General features: G+C 35.1%; 1 protein-coding gene across 2 annotated transcripts; it reads right to left on the bottom strand.

Moving 5' to 3' along the window:
* Positions 1-536: 536 nt before the first annotated feature.
* On the bottom strand, positions 537-11,612 carry LOC128224690 (zinc metalloproteinase-disintegrin-like BjussuMP-1). 2 transcript variants are annotated; one of them, XM_052934663.1, is made up of 17 exons: positions 11,513-11,612; positions 10,963-11,053; positions 10,112-10,208; positions 9,701-9,778; positions 8,614-8,765; positions 8,254-8,294; positions 7,672-7,777; positions 6,756-6,805; positions 6,124-6,226; positions 5,293-5,437; positions 4,286-4,408; positions 4,094-4,145; positions 3,445-3,719; positions 2,288-2,425; positions 1,936-1,987; positions 1,476-1,631; positions 537-721 (listed from the first exon to the last, which is right to left on the bottom strand). In XM_052934663.1, the coding sequence occupies exons 1-17, from the start codon at positions 11,553-11,555 to the stop codon at positions 603-605; spliced, it is 1,821 nt and encodes a 606-aa protein (XP_052790623.1). In that variant the 5' UTR covers positions 11,556-11,612; the 3' UTR covers positions 537-602. The 2 variants fall into 2 exon arrangements, with proteins under 2 accessions (XP_052790623.1, XP_052790624.1); XM_052934664.1 differs by having other exon boundaries at positions 10,963-11,047; positions 11,513-11,584.
* Between the last annotated feature and the right edge of the window lie 3,100 nt (positions 11,613-14,712).

The raw sequence follows: 14,712 nt of genomic DNA, 5'->3' as shown, positions 1-14,712 counted from the left end.
TTTAGCGCCTAAAACACCCATGTAGAACTAATATCACGCCACCTACTGGACGTTACATCAAATCAAGGATAATAATTTTCTTCTTCTTCATAAATTCAAACACGAAGAAAATTATATTTCTTTCTTGCTGATGATTGTATTCATTGGCGATTTCGTTCTGTTAAGATTTAATTTAAGAATGAACAAATATATTCCATACTTACTGCACCCCCCCCCCCAAAAAAAAACAACAACAAAAAAAAACAAAAAAAAACCCCACAACAACAACAACAACAAAAACAAACAAACTCAACAACAAAAATTGGACATGCAATGTTGTTATTAATTCATTCATCTGTTCAAAAATAAAACAATTGATGTTTTGGAAAAAACAACCAGAACATACAAAGGACATTATTATCAATAATTGTCCTCCCTTGTGACATACGGGATTCATCCTATGCATTTAAGGTATTATCAAAATAGTGTATAACAAAAGTGGGAGTTCAACGTTTGATAATAACAATTTAACAATAAGAGACACAATAACGACAACATAGCTGCGGTTGTTTATTTTATTTCTAGTACTCATACAACTCGATGTGTTACAGCCCGGTAAAACATTATTTCCCGACTATGGCAGTTCCACCGCAGGTCTGACAACACCTCCGTAGCTTGTCGGCGTTGTAGTGGGAGCATGAGTTATGATGGCAGGTCGTGGATTCGTCTCCCCATTCGCAGCCTGTAAATAGTGTAACGACTTTGGTATCACTGGAATGAAAGTTATTATTTCCCAACAACGCCTGAACTGTAGCAGATTTTAAGCAACGTTTAAGTCACCGTTGTAGTGGGCATAGTAATTATAGGAGTAGGACGTGAATGTATCTCACCGTCTCCATCATTCAACACAAGTTTTACAAAATGAATTTGATCGGGAAGAAAGTGTCAGAAAACATTTCAAAATATAGCAGTTATTCCCAGACAATGACGAAGCTACTGAAGTTTTAACAAAACCATTTCAGCTCATGGTGACATTAGGAAGATATCTCTCCTGATCATACAAATATGTATTTCAATATTTCTTTCTACTTTTATAACTGATAATTATCGACGATTATCGACGCATAAACATAATTTCAACTTTTTCGTTTTGAAAAATATAACAGCGCGACAAATAGAAAATTATCGTTAAATTTCAAGTTGTAGCCTGCCTGATTTGTCGACAAGTCAATGGCGTCTTTTCAAGACTTATTCCATGTCAAAAAAGGTAATGTTAAACCAGATTATTTATTGTGGCGCAAAAAAAGGAGCAAAGAAACAGTTTCTTTCATTTCTGCCTGGAAATAGGGTGCGGTAATCACTGAAGAAAACTCCCTTAACTGTTTAAAGAGTAGCATATATTCCTTTAGGTTTCATAAAAAACACTAGAAAAATGATTTTAAATAAAACCAATACACCAAAGGCATAACTAACACAAAACTGAGAATTACACCAACCTGATCTAGCATTGTTTGCAACAGCAGCACACGAGGCACAGCACCGCTTTTTGGTGTGAGCATCATAGCACCTGTGTTTGTGGGCGTCCGTACCGATCTGAGCACAGGTGTACCCGTTAGTGACTACACCGGGCTGGTCACCGTACGGGCAGTCATCTAAAACAATAAGTAATCTTTAATGTACTGTTCATTTTGTATCAAAACACACGTGTTTCCGGACACACGTGTAGTTGCTCCTCCGTCATCGTACAGTCATCTAGTTAAAACACCATCTTATTTTTTCAAATACCGGACATCTGATTATTAAAGACACGGTCATGTCAACTGTTATACACAAAACTTTCACATCACCCGGAATTGGATCAGCCCTGAATGAATAGCTATTAACAGGTTAATTTGAGTTGTGAATGTTGTCTCCTTAAAACATACAGTGTATAAAGTTTTCAATGTTGTCAAATACCTGGAACGGAGGGCGCTCTGGTGTCATGAACACATTGACCGTTGATGCACCACTGAAATTATAGAAAGTAACCTAATAAACAATAGTGACAATTATAGTATTAGAAATTCAGTTCAAAAATATTTAATAATGGTTTCATTTTTTTACGTAAGTTCGAAGTAAGAGCGCCCAAATAGTTCAATTCTTGCAATAAAGCGACAATAATCACATGCCTTGTCCCAGCTAGCGTTACCAACCATGATAAAAACGCAATAAAAACAAAACAAAAGACACTATTGAAATATATTACATAGTTATCACAGACGATAACAGAACTAAAACTCAAGCAGTTAAATGTACGGAATTGAGCTACCTTTTTATTTCCACAGACTGTCTTCTCGGGAGCGGTGGCCCCATGGCAACTGTGAGAACCATCTGTGTAGTGGCAATACAGATGGTGTCGTTCGCAAACTATATCTGAATACTGGACATTGTCATACCGGGTAACTGTCTGTAAACGAAATTCATTTAAGTTTTTTATCAAGACTAGGAATGTAATGCTCAAGTCGTTGGGTGTACAATTTTTCGTGAGCTCTCATTGTTGACACATTAACAAGATTCTGCATCCAAACGGATACACGCCTTATGTAGCATTCGGTGCTTGTCACAATCAAGAGAGAGGTATTTAAGAAATTCGACCCACAAATATGCTAGTTCTCTGAATAACTTGTGATGCCTGGTGATCCCATATAATTTAAGTATCATTTGAAAGGTATTGGTTGCTGCTTATTAATATTTAAAGCACTGACTGAAATAACACCACATATATGGTTATTACAGATCGTATACTATAAGTGAAATGGGAAGTAAACTGTCTATTTTGCAATATATAAAGAAAAAAAAATATCTTCTAACGTTGGCTGTATATTACATTTTCCATTTTACACCAACATCCCAATCACATGGAACTTAAATTGCATGGGGTCATCAGTCATCTGAAATTCTTATCAATGGATCGGATTCCTTGATATTAGAATCTAATATTTTACTATAGGTGCAGATACACCCAAAACATTACTACTACATATATACTGATCCTTCGAATGAATACATGCATTGGCACGAAGTTTTTTCCCAACGTAAGCAAAACACAGTTTTTTAATTTGACAAATAGTCCAAAAAACAATGCCTTTCTGGTCTGTCTGTATTTAATGATTCGTTCATTGCTGACATTATCTTGAGCGGTATTATCGTATAATTGTCATCAACGAGTTTATCCTGTTGTTTGCCTATCCCGTTTACCTATTTCCGACGGGGCCATACCACTTCCATGAAACGATTAAATACGTACAGTTATGTTGCAGACGACAATCCGAATACATATTTCTCTCTTATAACCTGCATTAGTTATCGATTTAACATTGCAAATAATTGAAATAAACTGCGACCTTACTCCTAACTAATCGGATACACATGCTTCGAATACAGTACGCAGACGAAATACTTGAACTCAAACATAACGCGGCTAACTCTGCAAAAGAACGACCCTGCTCCATACTGATTCGCACAGAAACCGTCAACATCCGTCACTGCACTAGTTGACGAGGACCCACTGTGAGTTGTAACCGAATGGGACGGTGGGGCAGTGGCTTGTGTATTCGAGGAAGTGCCCGGATGTAAACATGTCATACAGCACTTCCGCCTCACGGAACTATGGGAACAGTCAGTCGGGTTTGATTGACGTATTTGGTCACATGTTCTGCCATTGTAAACAACTCCAGGTTGGTCTCCCGCAGGACAATCATCTTAAAGCGTGAGAAAATACTGGTTTGGTACCAACTTATATTTCCACATTAACACTTATATTTATAAAGCATTGTACATACTTTTTCTAGTGAACATTGACATGTTGACCGTTTCAATATTGTTTACTATTAAAGAGGTTTTAAGCATGAATTTAAATCTGAAGGAATTTATCATGTTCAGGGTGGGTCGTATTCCCCGTCACTATTGCAAATTACGCATTCCATGTTTATTTCAACTGCTAATTTTAGTGAATACTTTTGTCATATATTTTTATCATTGAAATTCTGTTTATTTAATACGAAATAAATTTAAACAGATCTTTAAGACTCCCTTTACATTTTATTGCAAAAATCGACTTTTATTTATAACTTACCTGTTACACCAGTCACATGACTGCTTGCTACGCATTGATTGGACATGCACCACTGTAAGATATATACATCTGTCTTTGACATGAAGTTTATAATCAAAGATATATTCATGATTGAAATACATGTAAATGCAAATAAAAGACAAACAAGCAGTAAAAATAGATACACGAACAAAAACAACAACAACAGCTTACCTTTCCGTTGCCGCAAGGTGTCCCATCTCCTCCTTCGGTGGAGTGGCAGTTGCTTGTAGCCTCCGTCCTGCAATACGTGGCCATACACATGCCAGCATAATCTGCGGCACCGTCGTATAGATTCTGAAACCAGGTATTTAAGTGCAGGTTAGAAATAGTTTGTTTAACTAACCCTTATGAACAAACACAAATCATTTACTGGCAGATACCTATTCGAAAATAAAATTTTGTAGAGAGGTTTTGATCAATTTGCAATAGCGTTACCTACGCTTTTCAGCAATATAATATTAACTGTATTTTTTAATAAGTTTTATCAATAGATTTGTGTAGACCTTTGAAGAGGGTTTGTCATGAACCAAGCTTTTTGTGCACGTTTACCTCGATTTTATTTCGATGTTTTACCCTATGAGTATGTTCATAGTACTAATTTACTTATATAAATATTGTGTCTACGCATGTTTTGTTAAATATCAAAACCTTCAACATGCACATGTACATATCACTTTGACAAGGAGCTGCAGCATGTACACTAACAAACATTTCAGACGTCTATCAATAGATAATTAGATAACCGCCCGGAAACGCCAGGTTTAAAGCTATCTTAAACCATTTGCGGTATTAAGACACAGTTTAAAGTCAGTATTATAAGCCGTTTCTGAGATCAATACTATTTATCACGGCAAATATCATTTATCGTGTAAAAATCACTTATCGTTGTAAATATAACTTATCGCGGTAAATATGCGGTTAAGAATCTCTAACCGCGGTAAATATCATTTATCGCAGTAAATATAATTCATCTATGTTATTTTCAATTATCACGGTAAATATCACTTATCGTAGTAAATATCACTAATCGTGGTAAATATCACTAATCGTGGTAAAATATCACTAATCGTGGTAGTTTTCACCTATCGTGGTCAATTTCTCTCACGTCTATTATTTTCTGTGGTCTCATATGTGGAACAATGCATATAGACAATGCATAGGTTATATATAAAACATACCCTACAGAAGTACGAGTCTTTCCCATATGCAATCCTGCACTGTTCATCAACATCATACACTTGCCCATACCACTCATGTGAAGCAGTAGAGAGCACAGCATCGGTGTGTGTATTGTCAATGGTAGTCAGGCAATCTTTATGATGACTGAAAATTGCATTTCAAGAGATGAGACCAAAATATGACACTCTTATTCAAAATCATTACAAACACATGTATAACAAACATAAATTTTGTGTGATACACCTTAAACTACTTACTGAATAATGCATTTATGGACAATATAAATTACCAATAACTAGATTGTAGCCGTGTATAGCTGAAAACGCAAAAAAATAATGATTGGTAAATGGTAAAAGATTAACTGTGATATACTTTAGGCTCATAAGGTAAGAATACCATGTTTTATGCACCTTTCTTTCACATTTAACTCGGTATCCTTCATCGGAACCATTATTTACGACATTTGTTTATCCTTTTAAGTATATCAAACAAATTATTATTTGTGGTAAATCATATTTGGGAGTAGGAGTGCATCTTTAAACTGATTTTATTTACCTGTCACACGTTTAACCCTAGATTTGATAACTAATGTACATTGTTAGTGGTAAGAGGTTTCTTTCCCGTAAAAGGTGATGGCATGTGTCTGCAATTATTATAATATCACGGCCATTTGTTCGTAAATGAACCTTTTATCTCATGTGAAACTCATATGTTTATAGGATATCTTATAACTTACTTATAATTTACTTGCTTAAAAAGAACTTTGATCTCACCACAACGTAATATTACAAATGATTCAACTTCTGCAATTCAGGGGATACAATACTTACGTCGTTAAGTACTGAATGTAGTTCTTTATATAGTCCACGGAACATGAAGAAAATTGCCACTTCCTGACATTGTCATCAACATAGTCAGCCTCCATGTTATACCCTGTCCAAATGAAAAATGACCAACCAAATAACTCTTTCATAAGGCCAATACTTTCAAGTGTTTCGTAGAACATCTAGATCAAAATAGAACCCGACACACGTATATGGATTATCAAGGAAAAGCGACAGACTAATACTAAATAGGGTTTTCTATAAACTATTCGAAAGACTAAAATATAGGACAGTTAGTAGTTTGTAATCCTGTTCCGAGAATTCCACAAACATGTCTACGGATCAAATGACATCATACGTTTAATGGTTTGATCAGCTTAATGATGACGTTTTTTTTTTTCAAGAATAACAGTTGCTTATCAAATATTCACTATTTAATCAATTTGAACAACCTGAATACACCCCTTTGTGAACTGGAGAGTGCCGAACTAATTCCGCAAACATTTATTGTAACGGGATCGTATTTCGTTGAATTCCATTGGAAATTGTACTTGTTCGGCTTACAAAAAATATCTTATAAAGATATGGTTGAAAAAAAACAACATCACTTGCATACTCTGCAGTGATAAAAGCATTACCTGCTCCTACGGGACAAGAGTTACCGTCGCCGTCATGCTCACAGCCAAGGCTGAAAATGTATGATACAGTACCTACGATTAAAATATGTGTGTAACATATTGCGTAATGAAGACTTAATCAGAGCAAAGCTTTTATAAACAAGAGCACAACCTACGGGTGATGAACGCTCGTCTGATTTTATCCTTTTACGGTTTATTTATTTCATATTGAACATTTGATATTGAACAGTTATTCCAAAGATTGAAAGTGATAGCTTTGATAGTTTGCATTTAAGTGATCCAAGCATAAAACGTAAAAAATACAGACTAGCTAAAAATTACGAAGTCCAAAAATACTAAAATATCCCCGCACGCTTCCAAATGTGTGACTCGTTTGATATATTGAAGTGCATTATCAATTTATTGTCTGTGAAAAAAATTGTAATAAATCCAACAAAAAATGAGGAAGCTATGACCAACTCTCACAATCGGTTCAAATCCATCAAAATTCATGTTAAAAAACAACAACAACAAAAAAACAGGTGAGACTCAGCATCTTTGTGGTACAATGTAAAGAAGGGTAGATGAAGAAGTTCCAAAAGTCTCAAGGTGATAGCTTTGGTAGTTTCCATGTAAGTGCCTCAAACGCAAAACTTAACCAACGCCTCCGACGACGACGCCAATCAAGTGGCGACAATAGCTCGTCTTTTTTTTAAAAATCAGACGAGCTAAAAATGATTATAACAATAACAATATAACATTAATTCGTCTGTATACAATGTATCTTTCAGTTATCGGTGTCATTTTGCCATAGCATTATATCATTAATAAGAGTATATGATACCATGGTGATCATTAAGTCTCGTAAAGAAAATGCTTTAAAAATATAACATTGCTTCAAAAGTGTAGATACATTTGTTTTACTTATAATAATAACCTGTGTCCGAGTTCATGGGCCATAAGTGCCGCAGTGTACATTTCCTCTTGGTCCTGAACAACAGACACTCCTCTTGGCTGGCAGTCAGCCTCGATCCTCGCATAACCTGAGGTATGCAACATTGTATTACATTTCGTGTGGTTATCATTGCTAAAAGGTACCAAACAGAATCAAAATATAAAGATATTGTTACATTCAGGCATTACTTACGCAATACGAATATGTTTCTATAATGATGTTACTACAGGTAAAAAGGTAAGTGATGGCTTGACGGCACTTCAAGTATACACAAAACTAAATTATATTTTAATTTTCGCGTAAACCATTTCTGGCAGAAAAGATGTATAGGCTGTCAGCAAGTAAAACAGAATAATGTAACAATAATAGTAATGGTAATGGAAGGCGATGCTAGGAAGTGCTTAACATTTATATCAAACCATATATACGCTTCCCAATTCACCCTCATAGGATATATTTTGACAGCCAATCATTAACTGTCCACGAAAAACCTTCAGTCTCACCTAGAAGAATTATCATCCAACTTGTTTGATTATCTATACGTGTGTTTCCAAAAGTACGTACCAGCAAATGTGCTGTGACTATTGTTGTGTTCAAGTGCATACCTTGAATAAATTAAAGACAAGAATATAATTGTCATACTGAAACTACAAAAATGACTCAATTGCATTTAGTTGAAGCTTTATTTGGTCTACAACGATTGTGAAGAAAGTAATAATCACTTATGCTAAGCCACTAGATTGATTTGTTGGTTGTTAAACTTGACTGCCCGGAGAAAACCCAGGTGTCCGGCTTGGTGACCAAAAACCAAACTGACGTAAAACCAGGTAGAGAATAGAACCCGGAACACATTGGTTCGAAGTAAGTCTTCCTACCACAGCGCTACCCAGACTTTTATAATTGATTCAAACGTCTTCATCTTACATGGTGAACAACATAGCGTGATCGTGAGGGTAACTGTTTTGCAACTGTATGGATTTGGGCTGGAACAGATTCAGCACGTCCTTTGGCTCGATGACATACTCATTGCCGTCTAATCGCTTTACGTTCTCTGTCCAGGGTGAGGCAGCAGCAGTCTGGTAATTATAGAGAACAGGTTAATGGATCATGTAACGTGTTTATAGCGGCAATTATACAGCCTCGCTAAACTAACGATACCGATACGCACGAGTGTCCGCATCTATAATAAAGGCAACATTTTATTTGCATATTTGTGCAGTCTTATTGCTCTCGCATGGATTCAGATGCTTTAAAAACCAATTGACTAAATTGAAGGAAAATGAAAACTGAAGAAGTTATGCCCTTGTATTGCTTCACATGTCAGCAACAGTCAAAATTTAATGTAAAGCAAAAGGAATGGAGAACAAGTTAGCACTAGGTAGCATGTAACACTATGTAACATTAACTCAAAAAACTATACGGACGTTTATTTAGTATGTACTAAAATACCAATTAAGGTAACCTTATGCCATATACTTCGGCTTGAAGAACACACTTATGATATTTAGAGTACAAATGTACTCTTATGTTATTCTCTATTTGACATAACCTTTTTTATTTCAAATAAAACTTCATTCAGCAGCTATTGTGTATACACATCATGCAATCAAATGCATAATTATTACACGAAGCCAATGTACAGAAACATTAACAACTTAAAAGAAAATACATTGACTGAGCACACATAATCGCTGAAAATACAATGGCGAATGGCACAAAATCAATGACGGTTATAAAATACATGTACTGATGGTTTTAATGCACACAATTATGACCGAGACGTCTGGGTTCTACCCAAACTCCGATGAATATGAGTTTGGTTAATATGTTAATGTGCCTGGCCGGTTAAGAAGGCATCCTTTGGATATTTACATTACGTTGTATTTTTCGCTTATCGTACTTTCTTGGGACATGGCAAGTTAAATGTTGATATAGCGATTTAAACAATCATTTTTGATCAAAAAGGTTCAAAATAATTATTATTTCGTGTATTGATATTCTCAATACTTACCTGCATCACAAGCACGTCAACGATCTTCAGTGTAATGTAGATGCCATGAGGCTCCAACGTCTTATACACATTGTTGCTCTGTAATGTAAACGACCTATCGGGGTTCACAACGAAATTCCTGCATGCTGTTTGACTGCAGTAGGTGTAGAAAATCAAATGTAAATTAAATAAATATTTGCATTTGCCTAATCATTTGTAATTTAAAAATAAAATAAAATTAAGTTTATATATTATGACCCGAAAATCCCTGCCCTAATAGTTGGTAAACCAAAACAAAGCAGTAACCTGATAGACTGACTGACTACTGGCGGCCTGACCGACAGGTGAAAAAATAACCCAATAGGAATCCCCATGAATACGGAATACATAGTAAAATAATTTAAGACCCATATACGAACTGATTGGACTAACCGAATGTATGAGAGTACCCAGGTACTGTTTTAGGTCTGCTGTTGCCTTTGACACTCGTGCTGAATGTGACAGAGAAGAGTCAGTCCTCTGGAACCACCTGGAATGCACGAAATATAACTTACTGTCAAACATTATTGAAATTATATAGGGCCAAAAATGGTTTGGTTAAGATAACATCCGTTTCAAAAACAGTTGGGGTACGTTGTGGTACGAAGGCTTTAATAAGGCTTTATGTAATAATGTTATTGCCATCATTTGGAAAAACTGTTAGAGAAATCTTCCGAAAGAAAGAAATCTAGGTTTTTAAACTAAAGGTCGGCGCCTATTTCTAAGTAGAGTTGGGCAACCCGAATCAGACGTATATTTTCTAAAGGCCTAGCCATGAAATGCCTTCCAATTTTATTGGAGGTACATGCAAGACATAAAGGGAATACACAAATAAAAAGTAAACTAATGATGTAAATGTTACATCCACATGTTAAATTGAAAACTTGCATTTGCTATGTATGTCAAGTTTGTACCGCTTATGACCTTAAGGAGAAATAATTGAAACGGACTATATATGTAAGCTTTCCGTTATCTTATGTACTGGTAAATACATATAGGTTAAGTGATTGTAGTAATTTAGTCAAGTAATAACTTTGTCCGCAAATCGCTAAACATTTCTCGGTTTTGATCTTAGCTGGAACATGACAAAAATCAAAAGAACGGAATCGACCATATAATTCAGCTTTGTTTTAAAAATGAGTCTTCATTCTTAACGTAAATGTTTTCCAACTGGGCTTGTGTCTGTACTGTTCATCGTTTTTTTATATAAAGTTTCAGTATCTAAACTATATAATACAACTTACTTGTCGAATGCGCTATGATCTACCACATAGAGAATCTCCAATTCAAGTTGCTGCGTTGCCCTGTTTATACGCAGCGCCTCAATGCCTGCAACTTTTAGAATGGATTTATCAATGCAGAAAGTGTTACACTCATACATATCGCAATTACCGCCGAGTCTTTCTGTGCGTGTTTTGTATTTCAGGTATTGTTTTCATCATTTCCTGAATAGATCTGAGAGGAAACGGTACCCAGTTTCTTCCATCAATGAAATACTAACCAAGAGTAGTTCTAGTGTGTTTCCATATGTTTACACCGTGCTTTCTGTTTATTGCAGAGAAAATGGCATTCTGGTTGCGCGGTCTTCGCAAATGTTGTAAGCAAAATAATAAATAAGCTCAACTAGGGCACATACATAAAACATTGCCAACATTTGTTTAAGGAAGGAGATAACGAGACGTTAAATTGCAAATATAGCGACATAAACGAACATTCAATTCTCCAAAATACTGCTTAATGTTTAATAACAGATACCACATAATTTATATATAATAATTATATTTTCTAACTTACCAACAAGACAAACCGCCACCAGCAACAATACATGGAGATGCATTTTCGACAATGGCCAAGTCACAAACTGAACCGAAAATGAACCTACTGACTGTGACCTTCAATCTGTCACTGACAGATAAGATCATTTTGAGGTCACAGATTAAACAAAAGAAGGATAGGTCATCGGTGCGTACTTTCTAAAAGTCAACAGTTTGCTTTATTTGAAAGTCACGACTTTTGATCAACATGAAGTTATATTCGCGTATTATGATTAACACAAGTATTTATCAATGTTGTGTTACACAAATACCTATCTATGTTCTGTCATCAAAGTACATACGCATGTTCTGATACCCAAGTACTCATCCATGTCCTGTTACCCACGTACATACCAATGTTCTGTCACTCAAGTACATATCCATGTTCTGTCAATCAAGTACATATCCAAGTTCTGTCAATCAAGTACATATCCAAGTTCTGTCAATCAAGTACATATCCAAGTTCTGTCAATCAAGTACATATCCAAGTTCTCTCACCCAAGTTCATATACATGTTCTGTCATCCAAGTACTTATCCATGCTCTGTCACTCAAGTACTTATCCGTGTTCTGTTACCCAAGTAGATATTCATGTTCTGTCACCCAAGAACATATCTATGTTCTGTCCCCAGAGTACAAATCCAAGTTTTGTCACCCAAGTACATATCCATGTTCTGTCACCCATGTACATATCCATGTCTTGTCACCCATGTACATATCTATGTCCTGTCACCCAAGTACATATCTATGTTCTGTCACCCAAGTACATATCTATGTTTTGTCACCCAAATACATATCTATGTTCTGTCACCCAAGTTCATTTCCATGTCCTGTAGCCCAAGTACATATCCATGTTCTGTCACCAAAGTACATATCTATGTTCTGTCACCCAAATAAATATCCGTGTTCTGTCATCCAATACATATCCATGTTCTGTCACCCAAAAACATATCCATAAATACAAATAGAAAATATTTAATATATAATTAAATCGCCGTTTTGATAACATCAAATGGAAAAGCCATCTCAATATGAAATTAAACAATGCAACATTTCTGAAAACGTATTTGACTGTGCGTATCCATATCGGTACCATCTTTGCGAAATCAACTGAAACGGTACCCTTTTTGCACATGCACCGGTCATTCCCTGTTGAAAACAAATCGGCGATGGACAACAATCCAGATAATCTTCATTCTAATGATGAAAGGAGGTATGTCATGTGCAAAAGAACTATACCACGGAACACTGGAATGTTATAGTTATGTCTTCTTTTGTAATGTGCCCATTTTTCAATTACTGCAACTCAACAATAAGCTACACAATATCGATATGTCTTGTCTCGCCGACCGCCTCTGCATGTTCTGCGGGCTTAAATGAACCACTGGTATGATTATGTACACACCATACATACTACATGTATTCATTTATATATCATATTCATACAAATTGCAATAATATGTCAAAAATATATGTAAAATTTAATAGAATACCCTACTTTCGGTTTCACAGCAGCAAGGGTAACCTCTTTGCTATTGATTTTTTATATCACAGGTAACCTCTCTCTCATATTTTTTTAAAGTACAGGTACCCTCTTAACACGGTACGTATGATTTTGAAGTCTGGTGTTGATACTTTATGACTGGTATGTACTGTACCTAGGGACGATGGGTTGCTGTCACATGCCTTAAACATACAGACATTTCTTGAAAATTCACTTTTTAGTACTTCAAAACATTATTATATTCATTTTCTAATTTGTTGTCAGGCCTTTTTCACGAATTAAAATACAGAAATGTTTAACAGACTTATGCACGAGCTATTTGCATGTGAATTTTATTCTGTGTTAGAGACCAGTTTGTCTATTCCTTACCAATAAATACAGGCAAAACTCGCTATGTCCAAGTCCTTGTTACCCCGTGAAATTGTTTTGACATTACGAATATTCGGTACAACTCAATACAAAAGGTTTTAAGTTGACCGGAAAAAAAAATCAACATAACATTAACAAAGATAACAGAGTTTGACATAGGAGTTTCGACTGCACCTAAAGACATCATACCTTATCAAACTTCTTGGATCGTCCACGTATACAATTCCGCTCAACTGACAATGGACTTTCAAACTGAAAAATAATTATATGTTTATTGAGGTTTAGTGATCAAGAACCAATAATATGGTTTCTCATTTGAGTAAAAGTGTAGATGACTATAGCATATCATGTAAATGCTATATGTTTTATAGCTGCACTCTGTGACAGCTCTTGTTTAACGAAAAAATATAATATATATAGTGTTTTCATTTTATAACTGAATACATTCACACTCAAAACGAAAAATAGATGGATCACTGTAAAATTAGATTAGAATAATGCCGTCGAACATTCAAAAACATTCATCCTTAAGTTTAATGAAATACAGACTTGATGGAAATAGCATGCAATAATAAAGGATTATAGGTTGTATACAATAATGCAAGAGTAACCGTATTTTCCTCAATTACAGTGGAGCATTGTTTAAAGTTCCTATCAGTTGGTGGGATACACAATTAATTGGTGGTTGTGCACAGAAAAATGTAAATTAAAATTAATGTTGAACTAAACAATAATAAAATTATGCAATTTTGATAGCTAAATGCAAAGACAAGACCTACTGGATAATTAAACTCTTACACTTTTTGAGTGCTGTTCCATTAAGGTTGAAAGTGTCAGATTCTGATGACTCCTGAATATACTATATGTTTGTTGTGTAGTGTGGAAATCTTACAACACATCATTGACTGGCAAACACTGTGCATTGTTGTTTAAAACAAACCATCAACACAAATATAATTAATTCCAAAATAAAAGTTACACATGCATTTCCATAAAAACAGTCTGAAAACTAGTTGTATACAAAGTAACAGTTTTTCAACAGTTTTTTAACAGTACGAGGGTTGTCCGGAAAGTTTTGAGACTGTGTCTATATTTCAAAATGTTTTAATATAAATCAACAAACAATAAATAGCTGTGTATATAGACTATTCACGAGTTTCCTTTTGAAAAATAAAAATAAATAATCTCAAATTAAGGAAGGAAATGGTTGTCAAGACAACCCATCTAGCGCTTCACGGAGCACTTTGAAATTGACGTTTTCTGAAAATTGTTCACAATTCATATATACTACTCCGTCTGAATAATAGA

Source organism: Mya arenaria, chromosome 17 (assembly GCF_026914265.1).
Source record: "Mya arenaria isolate MELC-2E11 chromosome 17, ASM2691426v1".
Classification (NCBI taxonomy): domain Eukaryota; kingdom Metazoa; phylum Mollusca; class Bivalvia; order Myida; family Myidae; genus Mya; species Mya arenaria.
The sequence above is the reverse complement of the archived record's forward strand: the minus strand, read 5'-3'. Positions and strand labels throughout refer to the sequence as shown.

Excerpts from the sequence above, each read along its gene's own strand:
- LOC128224690 (XM_052934663.1), bottom strand. The coding sequence starts at position 11,555 with ATGCATCTCCATGTATTGTTGCTGGTGGCGGTTTGTCTTGTTG. Across the intron at positions 10,209-10,962 it reads GATCATAGCGCATTCGACAA|GTGGTTCCAGAGGACTGACT; the intron begins GTAAGTTGTATT and ends CGTGCATTCCAG. Across the intron at positions 6,227-6,755 it reads CTCTTGTCCCGTAGGAGCAG|GGTATAACATGGAGGCTGAC; the intron begins GTAATGCTTTTA and ends TCATTTGGACAG.